General features: G+C 37.8%; 1 protein-coding gene across 13 annotated transcripts in view; it reads right to left on the bottom strand.

Moving 5' to 3' along the window:
• The window catches only part of itpr1b (inositol 1,4,5-trisphosphate receptor, type 1b), a 127454-nt gene that overhangs the window by 40564 nt on the left and 60103 nt on the right, over window positions 1-26787 (bottom strand). For 8 of the 13 annotated variants that reach the window (XM_042733861.1, XM_042733863.1, XM_042733868.1 and 5 more), the window contains exons 36-44: window positions 24756-24876; window positions 24414-24598; window positions 21171-21319; window positions 20382-20493; window positions 19369-19404; window positions 9923-9958; window positions 7652-7699; window positions 5149-5278; window positions 4450-4637 (exon numbers count right to left, since the gene is read on the bottom strand). In XM_042733861.1, the coding sequence (XP_042589795.1) occupies window positions 4450-4637; window positions 5149-5278; window positions 7652-7699; window positions 9923-9958; window positions 19369-19404; window positions 20382-20493; window positions 21171-21319; window positions 24414-24598; window positions 24756-24876 (1005 nt within the window). The remainder of the gene's footprint in view (window positions 1-4449; window positions 4638-5148; window positions 5279-7651; window positions 7700-9922; window positions 9959-19368; window positions 19405-20381; window positions 20494-21170; window positions 21320-24413; window positions 24599-24755; window positions 24877-26787) is intronic. The other 5 variants (XM_042733867.1, XM_042733869.1, XM_042733871.1 and 2 more) reach the window with 2 other exon arrangements.

Genomic DNA, 26787 nt, shown 5'->3' with positions numbered 1-26787 from the left:
TACCCCAACATACACATACACACGTTTAAAGTGCAGACTACCCCCAGTTCTATCCTTCTTTCATGTGGTTTCTTCACATCCTTCAAAAGACAACCAAATGACTCTGCAAACGGGCTGCAAATGTGTCATGCAGGTTATCCACAAAACCCTTTTAGCGCTGCAAGTATACTTAACCAATCTAACCCAATGCACTGAGGTTGACGCTGACAAGTGCAACAGGTTACTAACACATTATCGGGAATTAAAGAGACTATTTGATGAAACTTTTAAATTATCTAAGCTAACAGAGTGTGTTAAAAATGTAAAAGATTGGATGACCAATAATTTTCTCCTATTAAATTCAGATAAGACAGAGATATTATTTATTGGACCAAAAAAACATTACACAGAATCTCGTAGATTACAATTTGTAACTAGACGGATGTACTGTTACTTCCTCTACAGTCAAAAATCTGGGTGTTATATTAGACGGCAACTTGTCTTTTGATAATCATATTTCCCATGTTACAAAAACAGCATTCTTCCATCTTAAAGACATTGCCAAGCTACGAAACATGTTATCTGTTTCTGATGCAGAAAAGTTAGTTCATGCATTCATGACCTCTAGACTGGACTATTGTAATGCACTGCTAGCTGGTTGTCCTGCATCCTCAATAAACAAACTACAGGTAGTCCAAAGTGCAACAACTAGAGTCCTTACCAGGTCAAGAAAATATGATCATATTACCCCAATACTACAGTCTCTGCACTGGCTACCTAGTTACAAATCATATTATTAAAATTTACTTACTATATAAGGCCCTTAATGATTTAGCTCCTGCGTACCTAACTAGTCTTCTACCACGCTACAATACATCACGCTCCCTAAGGTCACAAAACGCTGGACTTTTGATAGTACCTAAGATAGCAAAGTCCACTAAAGGAGGTAGAGCTTTTTCACATTTGGCTCCCAAACTCTGGAATAGCCTTCCTGATAATGTTCGGGGTTCAGACACACTCTCCTCTCTGTTTAAATCTAGATTAAAAACACACCTCTTTGGCCAAGCATTCAAATAATGCATCTCATAATTTTGGACTGCAGTTATATCTGATCAAATGCACATTATTATTCTTTAGCTTGGGTTTTTCTTGGCTGGAACAGCAGCTACGCTAATTATGTCTCTATTTGTTTCTCTGCTTTGCCACAGGATTTACACAAGCTCCAGTCTGGATCCAGAACACCTTGAGAAGAGATGATGCCAACCCCTCAGAGGACCTCAGATGATGCTAACCCTGAAACAACATACAGAACTACCACATTTTGCTATAAGTTTGATTGCATAATTGCTGTTAATAGTGTTCATCATCTGTTTGTTTACGTCTTTAATTGATTTTACCGAACATTTCTGCCGTATGCACATAAACTGACAGTCATCACTGATAAGCTACTACTAAATATTGTAGAAACATAATTTTTTGTAAAGTTGCTTTGCAATGAGTTGTATCGTAAAAAGCGATATACAAATAAACTTGAATTGAACTGAACTATTTTTATGCATTGTAAAATTATTTAAATTGAATCTATGCACATTTCCATCCTCAATACTTATTATCATAATGTGAAAAGTATCATTCTGATCATTGTAATGTAAAAATAACAGTAGTGTTTATAGATTATGGCTATATATGCTGTAATATATGTATACTGATAGACATACAGACATACAGACAGACAGACAGATAGATAGATAGATAGATAGATAGATAGATAGATAGATAGATAGATAGATAGATAGATAGATAGATAGATAAAAGCAAACAAAAAAAAAAAAAATAAAAAAAACAAAACACATTATATTATATTATATTATATTATATTATATTACTTTATTATATTATTGTATTATATTGTATAGTATTATACTGTATTATAATTGATATATATTTTTAACATTTTTCATAAGGATACTATTTTGCTAATTGGAATAGTAAAAGGGATCTTCAGCAAAAGAAAGAAACTATATATATGTTCTTGACAAGTTTTGTGAGATTTATATGGAATGATATGTATGAGATTTTGTGAGCCTTTATAAGGTAAACAAAGGTGCCACACTGTCATGATAATGAGAACACAACTGGTATTTCACGTCATTATGGACACTTATCTCTTTGTGTGTACCTGTACTTGTATCTGTCCCTCTTAATCACTTTCCTCTCTTTTTGTGTCTCTCAATCTAAAATGCACAGACGCAGAACTGTCAAGAGTGTTTTCTACATTATTCACCACGGGCTTGGCTTATGTAATGCATTCATGTGAGCTTGTGCCTGCTGGGAAGCCGGAGTATCATCATGTAGAATGCCTATGCTAATAACAGGGCTGATTATGCAACGCGCCTATTTACAAAAGCACCCACGCAAAACACATGCGTGAGCACAGAACTCAGCCCTGCCAGGTCAGGAAATCTAATTGCTCTACAATCGGAGCAACCATCCCTTCTGTGACATTGACTGCCTCCGCCGCCACGCAACACCCTCCCTGTCCGCGCGCAACCTCGCATTGAGGCTAGCCTTTTGCCAGGTTGCCATAGCAACCGCACTGCACCTGCAAAACCCTGGCTGTGCGACTGCAGACAGTGACGTGTGGCCTTGCTCTGAACTGGACTGCCTCTAGTTGATGATCCAAGCGCTCGCTTTGCCTTAGTGTCACTGAATAACATATTACTATCAGACTAGTACTAATACTGCAATGTACAGTGCTTTTATGCACATTTTCTGCATGCATAAAATATACAGATTACTTCTTTTGCCAAAATGGTCTATATATTATATATAAAACTTCAGATGCAAAAACCTCTAAGTCCGTCTGAGATTTGTAAATAAGCATTCTTATCAGGCTCTTATGTTATTTTCAGTCATTTCACTTTAATGGCAAATAAAAGGTGATTAGTCAGTTACTGGATGCCTTATTTTTTAAAAATGTCCAATGATATTTTCATAGGAGCCTGATAAAAGCACATTTGAATGAAAAATCTCAAAAGACTGACTTTTTGTTTTTGCATCTGAAGTCTTCATATATAATACCCCAATGATATAAAATAACTGCAAATGCAATGTGTTAAATGTGAACTTTGATTTTTTTATATATATAAAAATATTGCAAATAAACATGCATTTTGTCTAAAGTGCTATACAAATAGACCTGGATTAATTTGAAAAATAAAACAACTCAAATATTTTCTGGTTCCAAATTATTATTTATGGTGGCCAAGAAGTGCAAAACAAATCACAATTCCAAAAACAGAGTAACAAAATACAAACGCAAATGCAAATCTAACTTGCATTAGTCATTGTGTTTTCTGACTTCTTACAATGTTTTCAGAATTGTTGTTGTATTTTCTGATTTATTTTTTGTTTTTAGATTTGCATTTGCGTTTGTAATTTATTATTTTGTTCTCATAATTGTGATTTGTTTTGCATTTCTCTGCCACTGTAATTACTTGATCAAACTGCCAAATATATTTTCCCCAAACAAAATGAAACGAAACGAAACAAAACAAAACGAAACAAAACGATACAAAACAAAACAAAACAAAACAAAACAAAACAAAACAAAACAAAACAAAACTGCCAAATATGAAGATGGTTTTAACCAAAACGAAACAAAACACAAAACGGCAAAATATGAAGACCGTTTTACACAAAACAAAACAAAATAAACATATCAAAACTTAAAAATACCCATTTTTGCTGCCAAGATGATAAATAGACACCTATTTATTAAACATGTAACTTCATGAGGTCATGTGACAAACATTATGAGGTCATGTGATACTATAGTACAATACTGTACTTACTAATAATGGCTATTTTTAGTAAGTTTAACCTACCATAAATATATTCATAAAGTAGAAAGTTGCTATTCTTGAAAACAGCCTTAGCCTCCATGCATTCCTTTAGTTCCTCTCTTATTTTCTCTTTCTGCACTTTCTGTTTTCATCAATTTACCCACTGACTCCTCAGTGACCCGAGCTATCTGTCGTGCCTGCAGCGGCCTTATTAGTGTTTCCTTATCTCAATTCAATGCATGCTCTCCTTCCCTCTTCCTGTTTTGCACCAGAGGAGGATGCCCTGCATTTCAAAGGAAAGGACACGGTTTTCCTACACACAGATGAGATATGCAAAAACCCCACCTTGCATCAAAACAGCAATTCAAATAAAGAGTCTGGATATGCTTTAGTTCACGTGGTAATTAGCTCTTTCATGTATACTGTTGATTTTACCACATCTGCCCTGGATCAGCTGACACACTGTGCCACACACAATCATTGTTTACTAAAGTATCTGAATTCCCTGCAGGTTTGCACATGACATGAGAGGTTTAAAAGCAGAACAGAGGCTTATCTCATGTAAGTTATAAAAACAACCCCTCAAAAGCAAAAACTGAAAGTGAGAAGTGACAGCTGATCTCACCTGTATGACAGGGTTCCCTCCCTCCAGCAGAGCGATGGCCAGCAGGATGCTTTCCTGGAAGATTCGGTCACTCGTGGCGTTCATGATGAGGTCAATGACCAGGTCAGACGCACCTTCTCTGTCCAGATGACACTGCACTTCTGCCAGGCTAATCTCCCCTCGACTACCCACTGAACCTCCACCACCTCCTGGGAATAAAGAATATTAAATATAATTATATAATATATATAATAAACACTGTTCAAAAGTTTCAAGGGAGAATGTTTTTTTTAAAAGAAATTAATTATTTTATTTAGCAAGGATGCACTGAATTAATCAAAAGTGACAGTAATTTTTTTTTTTGATGCTACAAAAGCTTTCTATTGCAAATAAATTCTGTTCTTTTTAAAGTTTGACCAAAACCTAGTTTTCTGCAGTTCATCTGCAGTCAGTTTCAAGTCAGATATCCGCTTTACCACACTCGTTAGAATTTAGAAGCAGGTGTGTCTTGAGGCTATTCACACAGGAAGTGCGAGTGCCGGATTCTTGTCGCCTGGCAACTGCGATGGCTCCGAATATATAGAACACATAGCATAGAAGAAAGTGGTCGGGAAGGGAGTCATCTTTAGCAGCGGGGTATTACAAAATGAAGTTTGTGTCTATGTTTGAAAAGGTCAGCTTGCATCATCTATTACAAGGAACTTAAGGTGCTGCACAAACCTGTAGGAGTCTTGGTCTGCCCGCTGGAGGTGAGCGGCCCGTTGCTGAAATTGTTCAAACTGTCTCGTCTGCCTCCCGGCTTGAAGTTGCCATAGTAACGGTTCACCAGGACTTGCCTTAGAGCTTCACTCTGAAAACAGGGAAGGAGGCGGAGTCACAAGAGGGGCATTATGACAAACATCATCAACGCCGAACATCAGTGTGCCACCATGACAAACAATATTTTTTTTTTTTAATGGAGAAACACACATATGTATCCTTCAACAGGTGGTCAACGAGAAACAAAGAGCTTTCCAACATTTAAAGGGGTCATGACATGAGAAATCAAATCTGCTTTGATGTTTTTGGCATATAAGAGGTTTCATAGCTTAAAACATCCTCCTCATTATAAACAAAACATTTATTTAATCATTTTGAATCTGAGGGGCAAGGTGACATCACCTGGAGCAGTCATTTGCATAAACACTGCCTCCAGAGCAAGACATTGACGAATAGTCTTCTTCTCACCATAGGCCCCGCCCAGTGGCGTTCTTGATCACGCTAAATGCAAGTGTCACGTCAAAAGCAAATAGAAATTACAATCACTGCCACTATCTTATCTACAGTGAATACAGTACACAGATGCGCGCTCGCTTTTTGACACTCAGTCCATATTCTTGAGTCTGTCGTCAGGACAAATGAAGTGAAAGAACGTTTGCTTTGACGCGTTTGGTTTAAAAAGCTTGTTCGCATCTTTGTACAGATATCAGAAGGATCCCAGCATAAGTAACAAGATGATCATTTATTTTTAATGGCACCCCGGATCATGTCAGAGGATTGATCGGAGCATTTTGTTTTGTAAATGAGGCACAGTGTCACGAAGAGTTTACAAAGAAACATTTGTTGAAAGATGAAGCGGTACTAGATCTGACTGCAGCTGCATCACAAACCATAAGTAAATGATTTCAGAATGTTTTTCTACATTTACATTTACATTTAATCATTTAGCAGACGCTTTTATCCAAAGCGACTTAAAAATGACCGTTTTATTTTGATTATGTTGTCAAAACACTCACATGCAATAGGAGGGGGCATTGATACGGTTTCCTATGCAATGATGTTAGCCAATCATAACAGTGACTGATTACTGAGAAGCCTTAAAGGACACGCCCCTTAAAAACAGGTCAGTTTAGACGGAGGGTCAGAATGAGGGTTGAATGAGGGTGGAATGAGGGTGGAAAATAATAATTTTTCCACATATTTATTTTTTAATTTATTTTTTGTGTGTGTGTGTGTGTGTGTGTGTGTGTGTGTGTGTGCGTGCAAAAAACTTTATTAACATTATAAGTAAACCCCAAGGAACATATTCAAATGAAAAAATCCATGTCATGACCCCTTTAACTTGAAGCCTGTATATCGTTTGTGTGTGGGGTCAGTATGATTTGCTTTAATAGTTAGTATTATTAGTTTAATTCAGGCAGAATGCATTAAATTGATCAAAAGTGATAATAAAGACATATAAAGTATTCATATTTTAATAAAATAAAATATAAACAACCCTCTAAATAAAGGCATTTTATTTTAACTTTCTATTGAGTCCTAAAAAGTCTTTTCCCATAAAAAGCAAATGAGCAGAACAACCTTTTTCAATGTTTCTTGAACACTGATACAGCTTAATAGAAATAAATTAGGCTTAAAAAAACACACAACTACAATAGAAAACTTATATTAAATTGTTATACTTCACAATATTACAGTTTTTACTGTGCAGACTAATCTTAACCAAACTTTTGAAAGATAGTGTATTTAAAATGCCAAACTGCTTTATATACATTGCAATTGCTTATACTTCTTCATAATAATACCTGCTACACCTTTAAAGAGCATAACTCATAATAAACTTTGAGTGCTCACTTAGCAAAGGTGTAACTATGTATAGGTTATGCAGTATGTTATAACTGTCTAAAGGTGTATTATGTAATATATTATATTAAAATTCTCAATAAAGTGTTACATAAACAGGCATTAAGGAAAGTGTTACCGAATTAATTTCCATTGTGGGATGCTACTCAGCTCCTCCTCAAGACCAATCCCTACCTCGTCCTATTACATTTGATTAGTTCAGTCAGAAACAGGTCAGAAAGGAAGACTCTGATAACGCTAGATCCCTTTCCATAGTCGCATCTGACCTTATAATATCAGAGGCCTCAGATACAAGACACCACACCAATTAAAACTGATCCTAATTCAGTGATTACACAGTTAAAAACAAACCCAACTGCTCACTCGAAACACCCCCGAACCCGAGTCCGTGGAACCACACACACAATCACAACATCAAGATGTTAATCACCTATAAATGGATCAATTGCCTTCTACAAACATACTGTGAAGAGCAAATAGTCATCCAGTGAAGCCTCCACCCCTTTGGATCAGACAGGAGGGTGTGAACAGGGCGAGTTTGTGAACGGGCAAATCAAGCACTGGCCAGAGTGTGCGTCCTGTGCCCCGTTTCTTTACCTACCCTTCTCTGATCCTCCAGTTGCTTCTGGGGCTGGTTTGGATCAAACTCCTGAGTGACGTGAGTTAGCAGAAAGCAAAAAGGAGGGAAGAAAAATGAGAAGCATAAAAAAAAAGAAAGCGGTCAAGACTGAGAACATTAGTCACTATTAGACATGCACAAAAAAGTGGGGCAGATTACATCATGCAGTTAAATGAGAGGCTTGGTGTGTGTGTGAGTGTGTGAGAACGTGTATGTTTGGGAGCAGACAGGCGCTGAGGAACATCATGCAGAGCAGAAGAGCATGAGCTTCAGTTTATCCATAAAGCCCTAAAATAATGCCTAAAAGAAGGCAGGAAAGGGGGTAAAACAGGAAAACTAATAAATAATACATTTCATAATATATGTGTTTTTGAATCCCCTGCACTTTAATGAATACAAACTCTGTTGTTTGGCACCATCAAACTCCGCTAACCTTTTCTACAGGCCATCTGTTTTATGTCGGACCGTAGTTATGCTTCTACAGCGGCAAGAGCGGGAATGAAACCATGTTAATTACATAAGCACTGCACAGGGCGCCAAAGCTAGAAACGTAAGCCATGAGTGAGAAGAATGAGAGAGAGAGAGAAAACTTTTATCCAGATTATGTAATGGATCCTGTGTACTATTGACACACACTGCGGCCCATGCCCTCAGATGCCTTGGAAAAGCAGTAGGTTTGCTTTTCCTCTTTTTTTCTTCTTGTCTGTCATACACACGGATATACAGTACATGCAAACTGTACAACAGCGACAGGCCACTTTTCTGCAGCCTTGGATTCAGAAGTTTTTTGCCTCATTCAGTTTCTCCACAGGAATTTCAAAAACGAATAAATAAATAAATTAAAGAAAGGATTTGAAGTCATAAACCAATTCAGCTAGTTCACGGAATGAACTTTGGAAAGTCAGAGAAAAGTCAAAAATAAAAATATTATTAGCTGTAATTTAGCTGTTCTTGTTGCAACAGCAACTTTTACTGATTGGGGATCCATATAGAATCTTTCTTTAGGATTCAGCCTGAAATTTGGTTAGTACATTTTATTTAAGAAAATCAGAGAAAAAAAATTAAAAAAGTACAAGGCTGTGTCTTTTATAAGGGATTTAAAGGGATATTACATCCAAAAAGTAAAATTCTGTCATCATTTATTCACCCTCATGTCGTTTCAAACCTGTATGAGTTTCTTTGTTATGTTGAACACAAAAGAGGATATTTTGAAGAATACTGGTAATCAAAAATTTGATGGTCCCCACTGACTTCCATAGAATTTATTTCCCTACTATGAAAGTCAATGGGGACCAACAAAGTTAGATTCTCCAAAATTCTTCAAAATATCTTCCTTTGTGTTCAGCATAAGAAAGAAACTCAATATGTTTGGAACAACAGTAAATGATGACAAAATTTTACTTTTCGGGTGAACTATACCTTTAACCACACATCCCATGAAGCACAGTGAATGACAAGCATGACAATAAAACGTAAAACTATTGACTTAATGTCATTCATGATTAGACATTATGTTATATATCAACAACAAGAACATTATAATAATAATAACAATAATTATAATAATTATAATTATTAAATTCAACATACCAATAATTATAGCAAAACATTCAAAAACAAATATCCAAGTTGTCAGAAAGTGCATGAAAACATTTACTTAAATTATTTGCAGTGTTTCATGGGAGTGGAAGGTGAATGTGTTGAATTCTTTGAGCATGTTTTTTGTTGCCATAATAAAAGCAACTTTAATTGGAGGATCCTTCTTCAGAATTTAATCTATAATTTGGCTAGTAAACACGGTTTAAAAATAAAAATGTTGAAATCTAGAAAGAAAGCTGAGATCATACAAAACCCGACTTCTACAGAAGCATATATCTCCGAGCACATGGTATGCTTCTTTTGAAAGGTCATTTGTTATCAGGTAATGTCTCAATGGAGAAAATGAATGGGTTTTGACATCCAGATCCCAATCAATAATCAGCAAGACCAAAAAGAGGTCAGCTTATTGGTATATTTCCACACTAAGGGGGAAAACAGATCTAAGAAGAAAGATCTAAGTGTGGTGCGTGCCAGCGTGGGGCTTTGTTTTCCCATTTGCATGGGCAGAGATGACTCAAAGCGGAGATAAAGAGGCTACTGCAATGCAATGAGGCAAGGACATGGTATGAGACGATCAACTACTGACTGCAACAACCCATATTCCCACAATCCAGCCCAAGGTTGGCAGGGAGGGTGAATATGTGTTGGACACACCTCTGCTGGGACCTCTGGTTCTGGTGGGGGTGCAAGCTAATGGAGATAAAAAGTCATGAGTTAGTTAATGCAGATTAGTCTCTGGCATTGCTAGAACGTGTTAATGCCCTTGACAAACTTGAAACTCATTAATGCAGCGTGCATCAGACCCATCAGAAATAACCAGCCTGAAAGAATAGACTTTCCTACACTTAAGCGTCTGCAGATTGGGAAGGCTGCACATTCATCTATGCCAGCGTAAGGTTGATTGACCTGAGCAGGACAGCCTACATGTCGGGTTCTCATCAAAAAGGGTCATCACAGTGGGAAAACAGGCAAAAATGTGCACACAAATGTATTATAATTGATAAAAGGCTTCAATACCGAATCTCTAGCATCTATGTAATGCATTCTCAAGCCGTGACTTGGCAGAAAAAAACATTACTCTTAAGTGTTACCAAGTTGGGTGTGGGAAAAAAAGTTTTTTGTGTGTGTGTGTGTGTGTGTGTGTGTGTTGTTTATTTTCAAAAAGGTATGTGCAACTTGTTTGGTCCTGTCACAACATTCAATCCATCTGGATTTGAGCGGGTAAGTATTTCCACAATTATTGGTGCATTAGTAAGACAAGAAAAGACACATAAAATCAAAAAGTAAAAGTCGTGCAAGAGTAAAAAGGAACAAGCAAAGCAGGCGACATGCACAGCACGCAAACAGTTTATCGTTCAACACGTCAGAGACAATGAAACGATGACTAGTGTGAGTATAATACTATCGACACAAAAAAAATTTCAGATAGCATAAACACTCAGTGCCATTAGATATCATTAACATTTGTTTGATTCAAAAGGATGCAAAGAGGAAAATTTGAGCATGTTGTCTGGAACCATTCTAGCACAAAGAAAAAGAGGGGGGTTCTAAATTAGCAACAGCCGTGACGCACGCGCATGTTTGTGTGAGTAATACTGCAACCAGTAAGGAATCTCCCTTTCTGCGACATCATTTTTCAGCTGGAAAATAATGCTGCTGCAAAACACAAGGTGTGAATGTGAAATGTCCCTCTCTAGCCACCATAAATGCATGCTTTCATCACATGCTATAAAAACAATTTCTTGTGAATTTCCCCACGAGAAATCGATAAAGCACATCCATTCATCCGAATTTGATTTAACACTGACTTTTCAAAGAGCTCTTGGCTACTTTTTCTTCCAGTGCAAGTCACAAGTTTGTGTGTCACAAGTTTGCCGGGTGTGGGGACGAAACACCTCGAGCATTCACTGATATCACGGCTTAATTCTTTGCAGTGCATGTCAATGGCGAGAAGCTTTGAGGGTTCATTTCAGTCACTGTCATTGTCGAAAAAAGCATGGTTGGGTTTGCAAACACACTTCCTAACCTGATGAGCTCAATAAAATAAATGTGTGTCTGTCTTAAAGCTCTGGCCTAAAGACTGAAGGAAACTCACTTGGTGACCTCATTAACGCATTTCAGTCTAACAAGCCGGAAACTGAACTGTTGCGTTCACAAAAGGTTTTAGGACAATGTTGGCCCACTGCAGGGACTTCGACACTGCCAGTGTCTTTTGGTAAACAGCCCATCACACTTTTATTGCCAATTATTGCAGAAGATCACACATCAGTAAAGAGCCTGGATTCCAGGAAAAAAAAAAGAGGAAAAAAAGACGGGCAGGTCTTATGTAACCTCTGGTTGCAAGCTGGCGGGAGTCCAGGAATCTTGCTGCACGAAGGCGAGAAAACTGGGACAGCGGGGATGTGTCCACAGCTCCCCCTGATGGACGACACCAGACGTGCAGAGGAGAAGCCAGAGATAACAGAGGACACATGAGGACAACAGACCTCAACTGACATACACTGACTACTGGAATTGGCTCAATCTACTGACAGAGAGTGAGAGACACACATACAGAGAGAAAGAGAGGGAACAGAGCAAGAGATAGACAGGTAAAGACAATGAAAAATATAAACAAACAATGAATTAACAAAGAGAGAGAGAGACAGGAAAAAGAAAGTGAGAAAGAAAGAAAGATTATGACAGACAGAAATAAAAAACAGAACAGAGAGTAAGACAGAAATAGAGGCAGACAGAAAGGCTTATAAAAAAAAATAAAATAAAATCACACTTTATTTTAAAGTCCCATTCTCACTATAAAAAAAAAAAAAACATTAACTACGACCTTTGCTTAAGTAAACTCCTAATTTGCTTCTTATTAATAGTCAGTAAGGTATTTGTTGAGTTTAGGTATTGGGTAGGATTAGGGAGATTATAGTCATGCAGAATATGACTAAACAGAGGCAGGCAGAAATATTGAAAGAAAGAAAGAAAGAAAGAAAGAAAGAAAGAAAGAAAGAAGACTACTTATGGCTGAAAGAGGGTCTAGCACAGTCCAGGTAAAGGAGAGACACACACACACACACCTCATCACGCACGCATGCATGCACACGCACGCACGCATGCACGCACACACACACACACACACACACACACACGCACACACACACACCGCTCTCTCCATCCACATTACATAAGCTTCTCTGCTCAGCAGCACAGCCGCATTGTCAACCTAAAGCCATATTATCCTCCCCATCCCTCTTACATCACACACACACAGAGACAGACTTACACTCTGTGACAGGAGACACATTCTCTTATATAAAAATGAAGAAAGATACACAGAGGGAGAAGTGTCGTATGTTGTGAGCAGGGATGATCAGTAAACACGTGCTGTGAACACGTGTGTAAGTGTGTATGAGCGCTCAGACTCATGATGCACTCTAAGGACACGACCTCCCAATCATCATCAAAAAACAGCGATCATGAAAAATATCTGTTATATATATATATATATATATATATATATATATATATATATAGGAATTACAATTCATACATAACCGAGACGTTCCTTTTCAGTTGGTCACTCTAAACGTCATGCCAGTGACCGACGAATTGTAATTCCTACCAAAGCACCATGGATGCTGCCCCTTGCAGTGTCCTGTGTGAGCCACCTGCGCCCCTTTTTGGTGTAGGCCGGTGCTCGCAACAAGAAGACCAGTAACTGTTGTCATAGCACTACCTACTCAGTAAGACTGGATAACACTGGGAAAACGTACCCAGAGGCCCAGGTTTGACGGGGATCTGGACAGGTGGGACGGCCTGCCTTTGCCCAACTCCACAGCACCACTTGCTCAAGGCTGCTGCGGAGGCGGCCTGGGAACAGGGGGAGACACAGGGGAAAACCCTCTGTAACGAGCAGGCTGGGGCGCTGGGGCCGGCAGACGGGTGGAGGCAGCAGCTGGCAGCTGGGGAAGAATTTCGGACTGCCTCAGTCTGCTCCTGTGCAGCCGAGAACTGCTGGGCCATGTTCTCGACTGAGTCGCCGAAAAGGCTGGTCTGGGACACAGGGAGCTTGAGGAAACAAACTCTGTCGGCATCCCTCATGTCGACCAGACACAACCAGAGGTGATGCTCCTGGACCACAAGTGTGGACATCTCACAACCCAGAGAACTCGCGGTGACCTTCGTCACTTTGAGCGCAAAATCACTTGCAGTTCGGAGCTTTTTTAGAACTTCTGGATCATGACCACCCTCGTGAAGGTCCCTCAGTGCTTTAGCCTGAAGAACCTGCAGTGATGCTGTAGCATGTAAGGTGGAGGCAGCTTCTCCACAGGCCGTATAAGCATCAACAGACAGGCCAGACAAGTACCTACAGACATGGGAGGGGAGGCATGGTTCGCCCTCCCGGTTGGAGGTGGTATTAGGACACAACTCAATAGCAACCGACCGCTCCACCGTGGAGACTCCCGTATATATCCCCTAGCTGCACCACCGTCGAGAGTGGTGAGAGAGGAGGAGTTAGCAGGTTGGTTTCCAGCAGAAAAAGGTGCCATCCACAACCTGGTAAGCCCCTCATGCACCCCTGGGAAGAATGCCACAGGTGTGGGGTGCTGAGAACCAGCACAGACCACCCCGAAGAACCAATCGTCCAACCTTGAGGGCTCAGAACACGGTAGAGGTCTCCACTCCAGCCCTACCCTCACGGCGGCCTGGGAAAGCATAGCCGTTATTTCCGGATCCGATTCAGGCATTGCTACAGTCCTGGAGGACAGCAGCGCAGCCGAATCTTGCTTTCCAGAAAGCTCCGGCTCAACCTCTGATGCAGCGATCGACATCCGATTGTCGGGAGGAGCGCTGAAGGATACTGCTGGTACTCTCCTTGTAGAGGGCCCAACACATTCCATTGGCAGCTCAACTGGTTGCGGAGTGCAAGAGGAGCGATGGTCCCTAGAGGGTTGGTTCCCTGGAGGGTTTGCCATCACTGTTTCCCTCAGACCGACCGTGCTACTGCCTGAAGTAGCCCCCTCCTGAATGCCGCCATGACGAGAACTAGTTTGAGGCAGAGGCAACGGAGCTCCACCCCTTTGAGGAAACTGAGCGTGACCCGTGACTCCAAGATGATTATCTTCCCGCAATGAGGACATGACTCATCCACAAACGCATGGTAAATGCCCAGGCACATGAGGCAGTGATCGTCACCATCACCCAGTGCCAGGTTACGACCAGATCCAGAAACACCCAGGTGATACATTGTCTATAGCAAGACCCACATCATCTTTACAAAGACGTAGTGTCGAGTTTGCCACGCAACGTCGCCTTTAAAAAGACGCACCTGTGAATGCTCTTTTAGGAAAAAGCTATTTTAGCGTGCTGAAGTGCACAGGGGAGATAGCCGCCTGCAACACAAACAGGAGGTAGTATAGCCTCATGTGTGCAACCCACTCAACATGGGAAACTACCACCGCTGAAGCGCCGTACGGCTAAGACGAAGAGCTCTCAAAGAGTGCACTGAACTCGTTCAGTCTTCTTCTCTCAGTAGTCGGGAGCAGAACAATGTGATCATTCAGCTCTGATGCAAAAAGCTGGTATACGTTGCACCTGCTGCCTTTTTATGCTCACACTGTGATCAGCGGCAGCTGGATGCAATCATCACATGCCAATGTGCATTGGCTCATTTAGTTACACTCGAAGTAGATTGGTCTCTTCGTCGGTCACCGATGTGACATTGAAAGTGACTGATTGAAAGGGAACTGTATATTTATATGTGCATGCATGTATGTTTATAGGGCCATCGCATTATATAACTTTACTGTATTAATATACTGTACATATACAACCATTCAAAAATTTGGGATCTGTAATTTCAATGCAATTTATTCCTGTGATGCAAAGCTGAAAATTCAGCATCATAACTCCAGTCTTAAGTGTCATATGATCTTTCAGAAATCATTCTACACTAAACAAAATTATAAACGCAACACTTTTGTTTTTGCCCCCATTTTTAATGAGCTGAACTTTTTCTAAGGCCTATTTCTCTCAAATATTGTTCTCAAATCTGTCTAAATCTCTGTTAGTGAGCACTTCTCCATTGCCAAGATAATCCATCCACCTCACAGGTGTGGCATATCAAGATGCTGATTTGGCAGCATGATTATTGCACAGATGTGCCTTAGGCTGGCCACAATAAAAGGCCCACTCTAAAATGTGCAGTTTTATCACACAGCACAATGCCACAGATGTCGCAAGTTTTAAGGGAGAGTGCAATTGGCATGCTGAATGCAGGAAAGTCCACCAGAGCTGTTGCCCGTAAATTGAATGTTCATTTCTCTACCATAAGCCGTCTCCAAAGGCGTTTTTAGAGAATTTGGCAATACATCCAACTGGCCTCACAACCGCAGACCACGTGTAACCACACCAGCCCAGGACCTCCACATTCAGCATCTTCACCTCCAAGATTGTCTGAGACCAGCCACCTGGACACCTGCTGCAACAATTTTATTGATGCCATTTTGAATGCAGAGATGCCGTGACGAGATCCTGAGGCTCATTGTTGTGCCATTCATCCACAACTATCACCTCATGCTGCAGCATGATAATGCACGGCCCCATGTTGCAAGGATCTGTACACAATTCCTGGAAGCTGAAAACATCCCAGTTCTTGCATGGCCAGCATACCCACCGGACACCCATTGAACATGTTTGGGATGCAATGGATCGGTGTATATGACAGTGTGTTCCAGTTCCTCACAATATCCAGCAACTTCGAACAGCCATTGAAGAGGAGTGGACCAACATTCCACAGGCCACAATCAACAATCAAATCAACTCTATGCGAAGGAGATGTGTTGCACTGCGTGTGGAAAATGGTGGTCACACCAGATACTGACTGGTTTTCGGACCCTCCAATACAGTAAAACTGCACATTTTATAGTGTACCTTTTATTGTGGCCAGCCTAAAGCACACCAGTGCAATAATCATGCTGTCTAATCAGCATCTTGATATGCCACACCTGTGAGGTGGATGGATTATCTCGGCAAAGGAGAAGTGCTCACTAACACAGATTTAGACAGAATTGAGAACAATATTTGACAGAAATAGGCCTTTTGTGTACATAGAAAAAGTCTTAGATCTTTGAGTTCAGCTCATGCAAAATGGGGGCAAAAATAAAAGTGTTGCGTTTATAATTTTGTTCAGTGTAATATGCTGATTTGCTGCTCAAGAAACATTTCTTATTAATATCAATGTTGAAATCAGCTTTACTGCTTAATATTTTGGTGGAAACTGTACTTTGTTGTTTTCAGGACATAATTTATTTCAAATGCAAATATTTCATAACATTTTTAATGTATTTACTGTCACTTTGATTACTTTGTCCTTGCTGAATGAAAGTATCAGTTAGGAAAAACTGATCTTATTGACAACAAAAATTAAAAATGGTATTTACTATATACACATACATATATACATACACGTTTATACAAAAAAAAAGACAAATGCTGTCAATAACCTGCATCAAACCCAGAACTTTCGACTAGAAAGGTATTTACTCATAAGTGCTTGTGTCACCTTATTTATCGTAATGCCCCAGTCAGCACTTCAGTCTTATCTTTCACTAGTAAGAATGTATAGAAAAAAAGCACACATTGCATTTTTAAATGCCTCAAGCCAACCATTTGATGTTCTGTTTTTTTTTCCTCAGAAAGAGTGTATTAAACTTGTGAGACATGGTTTGTGCTGACCTTAATTTAACACCAAAACACCCAAAAAACACGGATGAACACACCCTTTAGTGATCTTTTACACTTCTCCTCCTATACAAGTACAAGTCATGAAGACACACAAACAGACACACATATACACAAATAATAATGCCATTTTTCTTGTTTAGCCATGCCGCACAACTGCATGAATGTTCAATAATGTTCACACACGTTTTCCTGTTACAGGTAGACCGGGTCGCATTTCATCCCTAGAAGTGACAGAAGAGTAGTGACTATAAATATATGAACTCCCACCTGCCTTCCTAAATTCAACTCGAACACGCACTGACGCTCACATTAAACTTGAATTTGCAAATACATTGCCACCTCTCACATAAAAAGGAGTCAATGAAAAGTAACCACAAAGATCGGTGTTACTCATAATTATAGTGCTTGCATGACAGACCTACACTACATTTTTTAAATAAACAGCATACTTAAAGTTTGAAAACTTCCCACTGACTAAGATATTGTTAGAATATTTACTACTCATTTACTACTCAAAATCCAGTTCAGATGACATTTGCACAATGGATTATGATTTGCATACTAATAATCTCATTTTGATCAACATTTCAACTAGACTTAATATTGTAATTTTACATCTCAAACATGATTTAGGAATGTTTAGATATTTGTTTTTTGTCGACCGATATTGGTTTTTTTTGACAGCCAATACCGATATCTTGGAAATCAGGGGGGCCAATAGCGATATAATTTTTTATCGGCTATAAATTTTTAATTTATATTTAAGAAATTTTAAATAATTTGACAATGGATTAAAAAATAAATGTGTAAAATAAACATACTTATACTTTAGATGACAAAGTATTTTTCACAAATAAATAAATATTTAATAAAAATATAATTAAAAAGGAAGTAAACACTGTAACCAATAGGCGACTCAGTATTCTGGGAAGTTTGTGTGCATTGTGAATCATATTTTTCAAATAAAGCCAGGGTAACACTCATTTTCCATACAGCACACAGAGAAAATGACAAGAATATAACACAGTGCAAAAGCACAACAAAAATATTCTCCAACAAGAAAAAAAAACCAATAACTAACCAAAAAAAAAAAACCCCCGCCTCGGACACATTGGCCAAGCAGAAAAACTTATCAGACAGAACTTATTAGACAGAACAGTTAGTTCTGTCTAATAGTGACATTAATTATATTTGCAAAATGCCAAATATCGGCCTATATATTGGCCTTGGTGATATATCGGTCGACCACTAATATTTGACTTAAAAACTAGCCCAAAACCTGAGTAAGAAAATATTTTTTGCAGTGTATGTGTTTATTAATAAGAACTTCAGATGATTGGAACCAATTCAGCAATCTAATTTGTGGTATTCCAGCTTTATTTCTAACTGATCCTGCTTTTTTCACAACCTCAATAAGCTTTTACGCATTTATATTCATCAGAGATCCATCAGAGCTTTTTACAATATGATGTGTGGATGCCATGCTGTTTATTATTTATGCCTTTATTTTTGTGAACAGTCAACAGGAAAGTGGCAGCAAAGCGATTTATTTATTCAGAACTAGACTTTTTTTACACAAGCACTTCCTGAAAGACAAATCTAACTATAAAATCATTTACGCTTTATTCTATTGCGTATGTATTCACTTTTCTCAAATTAAAACTTCAAATCACACACACACAAAAAAAAATGATTTTTATTGTTAATAAACTGTAGAAGTTGCCATTTTTTGGTTTGTCAGATCAAGAAATCACAAACTAAGACTGAAAACAGTTTTCAGTTGGAGCTTTCCTTGCAAATGCAGCTGAATGAGCCACAATTTCACAACTTACCTGAACTGGGATTGGCTATATTCAGTTTCAGTAGATCATCAGCGTAATGTGTTTTTGGCTGGATTAATACTGTGTTATTATCATAAAAAACTCTGTAATTACTTCTTCTTCAAAGCTTAAACACAATGATATGTTGTGACGTCCCTGTTAAACCGCTATTGTTGTTGTGTCTCAGCAATGAACGTAACAGTAACGTAAACTTGAATTAACGCTACACAGAAGAAGTGCGAACGAAGTGTGGTGGGCTGATACACTTACACGCATTTTCACCAGCACAGCTATCTAAAACAAGGCCAGTGGTAAAAACATGCACATGAGCACACACTGAAACTATCAGCTGAGGTTAACTGCACGCAACCTCAACACACAGACAGACAACAAAAACGGCCGGTTTGTGGTGAAGTCACGTTGACAAACACCAGCAAAAAGCTCCAAGGAAAACAGAACAAGCACTAAGTAGGACGACTACATTGGTGCGAGAGTGAGAAGCCCAACTAAACATAGCAAATAATAAAACCAAAATTAAAAAACAACCTCAGCCACATCCAGCTCATCATCAAAGGCAATTAGCTGGAAGAGAAGAGCATACAGCAAAGTTAGTATTGTGAAGGAAGGAATCAGAGAAGGCTCAAATCAAAAAAGGCCAAACAATATTCGTTAGTGACATAACACAAGATTATTGTGATTGTTATTTATCAGCATTAGCTCTAAAAGCATTAGTTGCCAACTACAAAAAGGTGTGACAAAATCTTGTCATTTGTATTTAAAGACCCCATGAATTCATGAGTGCAGTTTTCAAAATAAAATAAAATAAAATAAAAATAAAAATAAAATAAAATAAAATAAAATAAAATAAAATAAAATAAAATAAAATAAAATAAAATAAAATAAAATAAAATAAAATAAAACAAAAAATATGTAATCAAAAATAAAATTACTTTAAATAAAGAATAAAATAAAATCAAACAAAACAATACAAATACACTAGCACACAGATTGTCTCAAATCTAACAGACAAAGAATTAAAACCTTAAACTCTCATTCTGTTATCATGGAGTCTTTTAATCAGAAATTGGATGTAGCCAGAATTAACATTATAATAAAATCTTAAGTCATTCAGATATGTTAGTGACGTTAATTGGGTGATAATACATTTAGAGCTGGTAAAAAAAAAAAAAAAAAATTTGGGGATGCAAAACCAGATTAGGAAAATCAGCATGTTTTATTAAGTGTTAGGAGGACATGAGTCATGAACAAATGCATGTGTGTGTTTGTGTGCAGTTATATATATACAAGTACATAGGCTAATAAAAACAGCATGTCAGATGTTTAACATAGTCCTCTGAACTTGGTTTTTTGGCGGTAATGTGGAAAGACGGAGTGAAGTGTATCCTGTGAGGCCTGTTTTGCTATTTTTATGGGTAATATGGACAAATATACAGTAACACACACCAAAGGATTCTTGCAATTTCATCAAGATTTATAATAGGGCTGTAAGTGAAAGGATATTTTTAATTTGTTTTATGCAACTACAGCATGTATGTTACCTTTTCCCCATAGCCGCGGTCCTTCGTCATCATTTCTCGAAGTGTCTGCAGAACTTTTATACACAAACGCTCCTCGTTCTCCTCTAAAAGCTGTTTAGTGTGTTTTATTAATCTGAAAGAGAAAAACACAGTACGTCTCACAAATTTGTTATACAATCTTTAGCAGACCTCAAAATGAATATTTGGTCTTTTACATTTTCAATTAATATTGTAATTATTTTATTTATGTTTTTTTTTTTTTTTTAATAATGACCTCACATTAATGCAGTAGGGCTGTCCTTATAAATATTCTGTAAACTAAAAAAACTCTGACTTAAACTGAAAAAAGAAAGAAACCAGACTGAAACCAGAATCTGAGCTGTTAATAGACTTTCATTGTGCTCCCACTAACAGAACAAGGGACGCCTACATTATAATGAAACTTCATTCCTGAATCTCAGCATTACTCCCACACGCAAACAAACACAGACGGCCGCACAAACACACAATCTCTTTTGTAGCTCTGGCAGACGGAGAGGAGTCTCTCACAGCACAAGGACACACACTGAGGACAGGTGAAGGACACTGAGCACTTCTGCACCACTGCATAATGCGGCTCAGTGATTTATTTTTTAATACGTTTTTGATAGAAGTCTGTTTTGATCCTATATGTGTTTTAGGTCACCCAATGAAACATATTCACAGATGCTATTGGTTCAGTACATAAAACGAGGAAGACTGTTATGACTGTTTTGTCCTCTCAGTTCAGGAAGTTTTGTGGTTTAAGGTTTATAGGAAAAGGAAGCTCACTTAGAGATGAAGCCTCCGCTCTCGCATTTCCGTCGAGCGTCTGTGTTTTCGGGGAAGAGCAGCTCTGGTCGATGCAGTACGTCCACCAACACCGAGAGCTCAGCTTGAACCAGCGGACGCAGACGATCCTCCAGAGCAGACACGATGTCCTGACAAACACATATTAGGCCACAAACAAAGACAACAATTCATTTTGATCGTGTGCAACTAAAGTCGTGCACAGTGACAATATAACACGTTTAACCACAGGATGTACAAGAGACACTCGTCAAGCACCAAATGGGACTGAAAACTGACACTAACAAGGGCATAAATGTGGCTGATAACTTTATATTAAAAACCAAAACCTCACAAAGTATTTGTATGCCACATATCATACTTCACAGAGAGATGGAAACTGTCTTATTTCATATATGTAACCCTGGACCACAGTCATAAGGGTCAATTTTTTTTTTTTTTTTTTTTTTTTTTTACATCTGAAAGCTGAATAAATAAGTTTTCCATTGATGTATGGTTTGTTAGGATAGGACAATATTTGTCAGAGATACAACTATTTGAAAATCTGGAATCTGAGGGTGCAAAACAATCTAAATATTGAGAAAATCACCTTTGAAGTTATCTAAATGAAGTCCTTAGAAATGCATATTACTAATCAAAAATTAAAGGGGTCTTACTATACTTTTTCACTTTTTCAACTTCAGTTAATCTGTAATGTTCCTGTTTGAGCATAAAAAAAGATCTACAAAGTTACAAAGCTCAAAGTCCACTTCAAAAGGAGATATTTTATTTAACAGAAATCACTTTTTAAAAACTACAACGAATGACTCGTTTGGACTACAACGCATATTTTCTGGAATTTGTGACGTCACAAATCTCGACGAATGGGACGAGACCTGGTTGAGCTGCACTAGAGAAGGAAATGTGTGTTATCATTATGTCAGAGACACGCTAGCTTTCCCAAGACATACGAGCTTAGAGTGGTTACAATCATCTGGGTTTAAAAAGCACTCAAATTGATTTGATTTTGACGCAATATTTACACTGAAGCTCGCAGGCGGCTATGATAAGGGGGTAAGGGGTGTGACATTTCCCGAATAGTCGCCGAGTAGAGCCAATCACAGCACACACTGGCCCAGCTTACCAATCACAGCACATTTTGTATTTCAGAAGGCGGGCCTTCATTTGATATAGGAACTATTCGAGCCGTTCATGCCAGACTGAGGAGAGAGGTGTTGTAATAATGTGTGAAAAATAATGTGTTTTTCGAACAACCTATTATGAGAGCCTGTTCTTGTACACCCCCAAAACAAAATCAAGACTTTGTAAAAGAGCATAATAGGACCCCTTTAAGACTGGTTTGGTGCTCCAGGGTTTTTTATGCCTCTCCTGCACACCAAGCTGCATTTATTTGATCAAAAATATTTTAAAATATAATGTTTTAGATATAAAATTATGCTTAAAATTTACTATTTTAAAATGTAACAATTTACTGATGGAAAAGTTGAATTTTCCGCAGCCGTTCTCCAGTCTTCAGTATCATGATACTAATATGCTGATTTGCTATTTGAGAAATATGATTATCATTGTTGAAAACAGTTGTGCTGCTAAATATTTTTGCAGAGCAACCATGATACATTTCAGGATTCTTTGAATAGAAAGTAAAAAAAATAAAAAATAAAAAAATAAAAACACAGTAGCTATTTGTTTATTTATTTAGTTTTTTTTTTTTCATGTAACTGTCTTTACTGTAATTTTTTGTCAATATAATACATCCATTTTTTGTTTAAACAATCTTTCTGACTCTACTAAAACTTTTGTATATATTTTATTGAATACAATAATATTAACAATATTAAATTACATATTTATTTTGTTAATATATTTTATATTGTTTATATTATTAAATATTGAATGTTTTTCCCTTTCATATGTGCAACAAACAGGCGATCATGTCACTTGCATCATATATGTATATACAACCATCTTGTATGTTTTCATTGGCACTGGCAGGTGTGGTAAAAAGCCATTTTTGGACCCAGGCCACAAATATTCTCAGCACCAAGGGCATGATTTGTTTTCAAAGCGAGGGCTGAATCCAGCAGCCCTAAGGCTCAAAGCACAGACGTGAGCTGTGCAAACGTGTCTGAATACTCGGCAACTTACGCCACAGCTGCACGGGGGTGGAGACAGACGTGATGAAGCCATGGTTTACCGCAACTCGCTAACTCACCCTTCCCTTCCCCCAGGCTAGATGACACCCCTCCACTGACCTCTATCCCCCTTCACCGTCTTCTGAGTGGAGTATGAAAGCAGTATTTTAAATCGAGAGGAAATGCATGTTTCTACCCACAACACCAACTTCTGATAACAAGGCGTCTTTTTTCAGCATTTCAACACAGCACTTTTCAAAGAAAATAACTGCTGTTCCTTTGTTAAACACAAAAGCTGAGGCTTCTTGATACCGCTAGAGACATATCAGTAGAAGTTGCTGTATCCGTTTTTTATGGCGTCATGTGGGTCATTTAACCAAACATGCGCTGCATTTAAAAAATAACTTTAATACTGACATACCTACATATATTTTTTTTCTTCAGTCATCATGTGGATGTTGTTTTTGAACTTTCCTCAATCCAGTTCTTTCAACTTCTTGCTCTATAATTATTTTTAAATAAATTAAACTGCAAATCCTGTTACCATCAACACTGTAGCCTTTCTAAAGGCAGTATTTTATACAAACATATGTTAAAATATAGTATTAATTTAGCTTGAGGTGGCGCAATGCAATTTATTATCACTTAAACGCATTATTTATCTGATAGTACATCTACAATTTTACAGTAAAAACGATCTTATCAAACTGGACAAGGCACCAGTTTCATAAAATTCATCCATGTAGAATGTGTCTGTGTGTGTTGGAATCTTCGATTAGTGCCAAAAGACAAACATTATCAGAACATTCCACCAGACTTCATTTCCCAGGACCTACATCTCACCCTGACTCAACTTCCCTGTAACAATGCACATGAATTCCTGGAACGAATTTCCTGTTTCACCACCTCCCCAAATTTTGCAATGCGTCTGGAACAATATAGATGAGGTTTTCATATGCATGATTGACCAACCGACCATATGACCAAACAATGATTTTCAACAATAATGCTATTTTTAAGTGTGTCTTCATAGATGCTATTGTGACGCAGCATTTAATACAAAAACATTGTGCCATCGGCTGCCTGCTCTCACCTGCAGCCTCTCAATGATGTTCCTGTAATCTTTGGAAGTAGTAAGCGTTGAGTCTCTTCTGGACGCGTTGCGAGCTGACATCCTCCAACTGAGGATGGTTTTCTGTACCACATTGTTGGACTTCACAAACAGGTTGTTCACCTGGCTGTCCAAATCCACAGGGATGGCAATCGCTCTGCTCTTGGCTAAAAAAAAAAACACGATTACATGCACACTTAATACAGCAAATGGTGAAATCATCTCTTTACGCCTAAGTTTTTTATTTGAAGGACAGATAAATGCAAATGGAGCTGCATGAGGTTCATGTATTTCATGTTTGAACTGTTACAGTCAAATGCTTACCAACATCAGACAGAACCTTAATACAGCTCTCCACTGAGGCTTTCTGGGCAGGAACGAGCCAGTTACAGTGGTAAACTCTGAAAACCCCCTGCAGGAGCTGCACAAACACAGGCTGGCGGGTCTGGAGAACAGGAAAGCACAAACAACGAGAGAAGACAGAGAAAAGAATGGAGAGAGATTATATTAGCCACAGACAGACAAAAGGAGGGAAAACAAATAACTAAACATCAATAATAGAGAAGCTGAGCGGGTGGACACTTTCAAAAGAGTCAAGTTTTCAAGTGGATGAAACATCTGTGCATCTTCAATAGAAGGTTGAATAAAAGTTAAATTCTATGGACAGCATAAGACTCAAAAGTCTGTGGGTCAAGGCATTCCAGAGAGTTTTAAAGTAGCTCATATGTTGGTTAAAGTACTTATGTTATGTGTTGGCAACATAATTCCTACATTTTTTAAAGAAAAACTTTTACTAAGCAAGGATGATCAACAGTAAAAGTAAAGACATGTATGATGCTACAATAGATTTATGTTTTAAATAAATGTAGACCTTTTAAACTATCTATTAATCAAAGAATCAAATAAATTAATTTTCACAAAAAAAAATTAAATATGTTTTGATGCTATCGTGAAACAAACAAAATATCTACAAAAATATTAAGCAGCAACTGATTTCAACATTAATAATAGTAAATGTTTCTTGAGCAGCAAATCAGCATATTAGAATGATTTCTGAAGAATCATCATCTGAAATAATGATGATGAAAATTCAGCTTTGTCAATATAGGGAAAAAATGGAAAATATATTCACACAGAAAAAAATATATGGTAATAAAATTCACAATATTTTAATTTTTAATTAAATAAATGCTAATAGAATTACTACACATGCCATTTTTTTTATTGAACAAAGGGTTTCTGTGGTATTCCACACAGCAGAAGATGCTATCAATAGAGACTAGCTTACATCTAACCTGACACATCTCATTAAAGACAGTTTCTTTAAAAAGAAATGCATACACCCAAATTTGTGGACATTTCTCTAATTATCTGACACATATATAGGCTAAAAGGGTTACAAATTATGATGTATTGACACCTCCAGTGACAGAAACTAACACCATCTTACCACCAATACAATGGGTGAGAACGCAACAGCACAAGAAATGTGCAAAGCTGAGAGGAAGGATGGCATGTTTACCACACTACACAGCAAGACTTGTTCAAACGCATTCTGGACGACTATTCTAGTGCCCACAAGGGCTTAATTGTGAGAAAGAAAAAAAACCTAAAAAAAAAGTGTGATCTAGTTTCCCACTCAAACAGGATTACTAGCAAAGAGTCTAACCCAAACTACGTCACCACATTCCATGTGCAACCACTGTGAAGTCATTACAAAGCGGTACCTCAGTTATTTTGCCTAAAATGGAGGCCTGTCACAACAAAGAGATATGTGAGAGATCAGAAAAGGAAGCTGTGATGAAGCAACACTTCCAGGGAAGAATGAATGGGGTTTAGGGTCGATACACGACACAGTATGAGGAGGCACTTGCTATTTTACAACTGCAGATTAAAGTAATAAAAATAAATAAATAAATTAAAAAAAGATTTGTCTGTATCTACAGTACATTTGTCAAAGGAAACCAGACATTTAGAATGTTACTAAGATTTTAACATCAAATAAATGCAGTTTTTAAGCTTTCCATCCAAATGTCATGAAAAAAAATCTAAATATCTACAAAAATATTGAGCACCAACTGTTTTTAACATTGATAATAGCAAAATTGTTTCTTGAGCACCAAATCATATTACAATGATTTCTAAAGAATCATGTGACACTGCAGACTGAAGCAAAAAATCCAGAAATTTCAGCAGCAGTTCAGAAGAATATATTACATTACAATTATAGCCTTGGTGAGCATAAGTGAATTCTTTCAAAAACATATAAATGGTAGTGTAAATATATATGTACAGTACAGGTCAAAAGTTTGGAAACATTACTATTTTTAATGTTTTTGAAAGAAAATGTTTTTCT

The sequence above is a fragment of the Cyprinus carpio genome, chromosome B11 (assembly GCF_018340385.1).
Source record: "Cyprinus carpio isolate SPL01 chromosome B11, ASM1834038v1, whole genome shotgun sequence".
NCBI lineage: Eukaryota > Metazoa > Chordata > Actinopteri > Cypriniformes > Cyprinidae > Cyprinus > Cyprinus carpio.
Note: the sequence above shows the minus strand (reverse complement) of the source record. Positions and strands in the feature narration are given on the sequence as shown.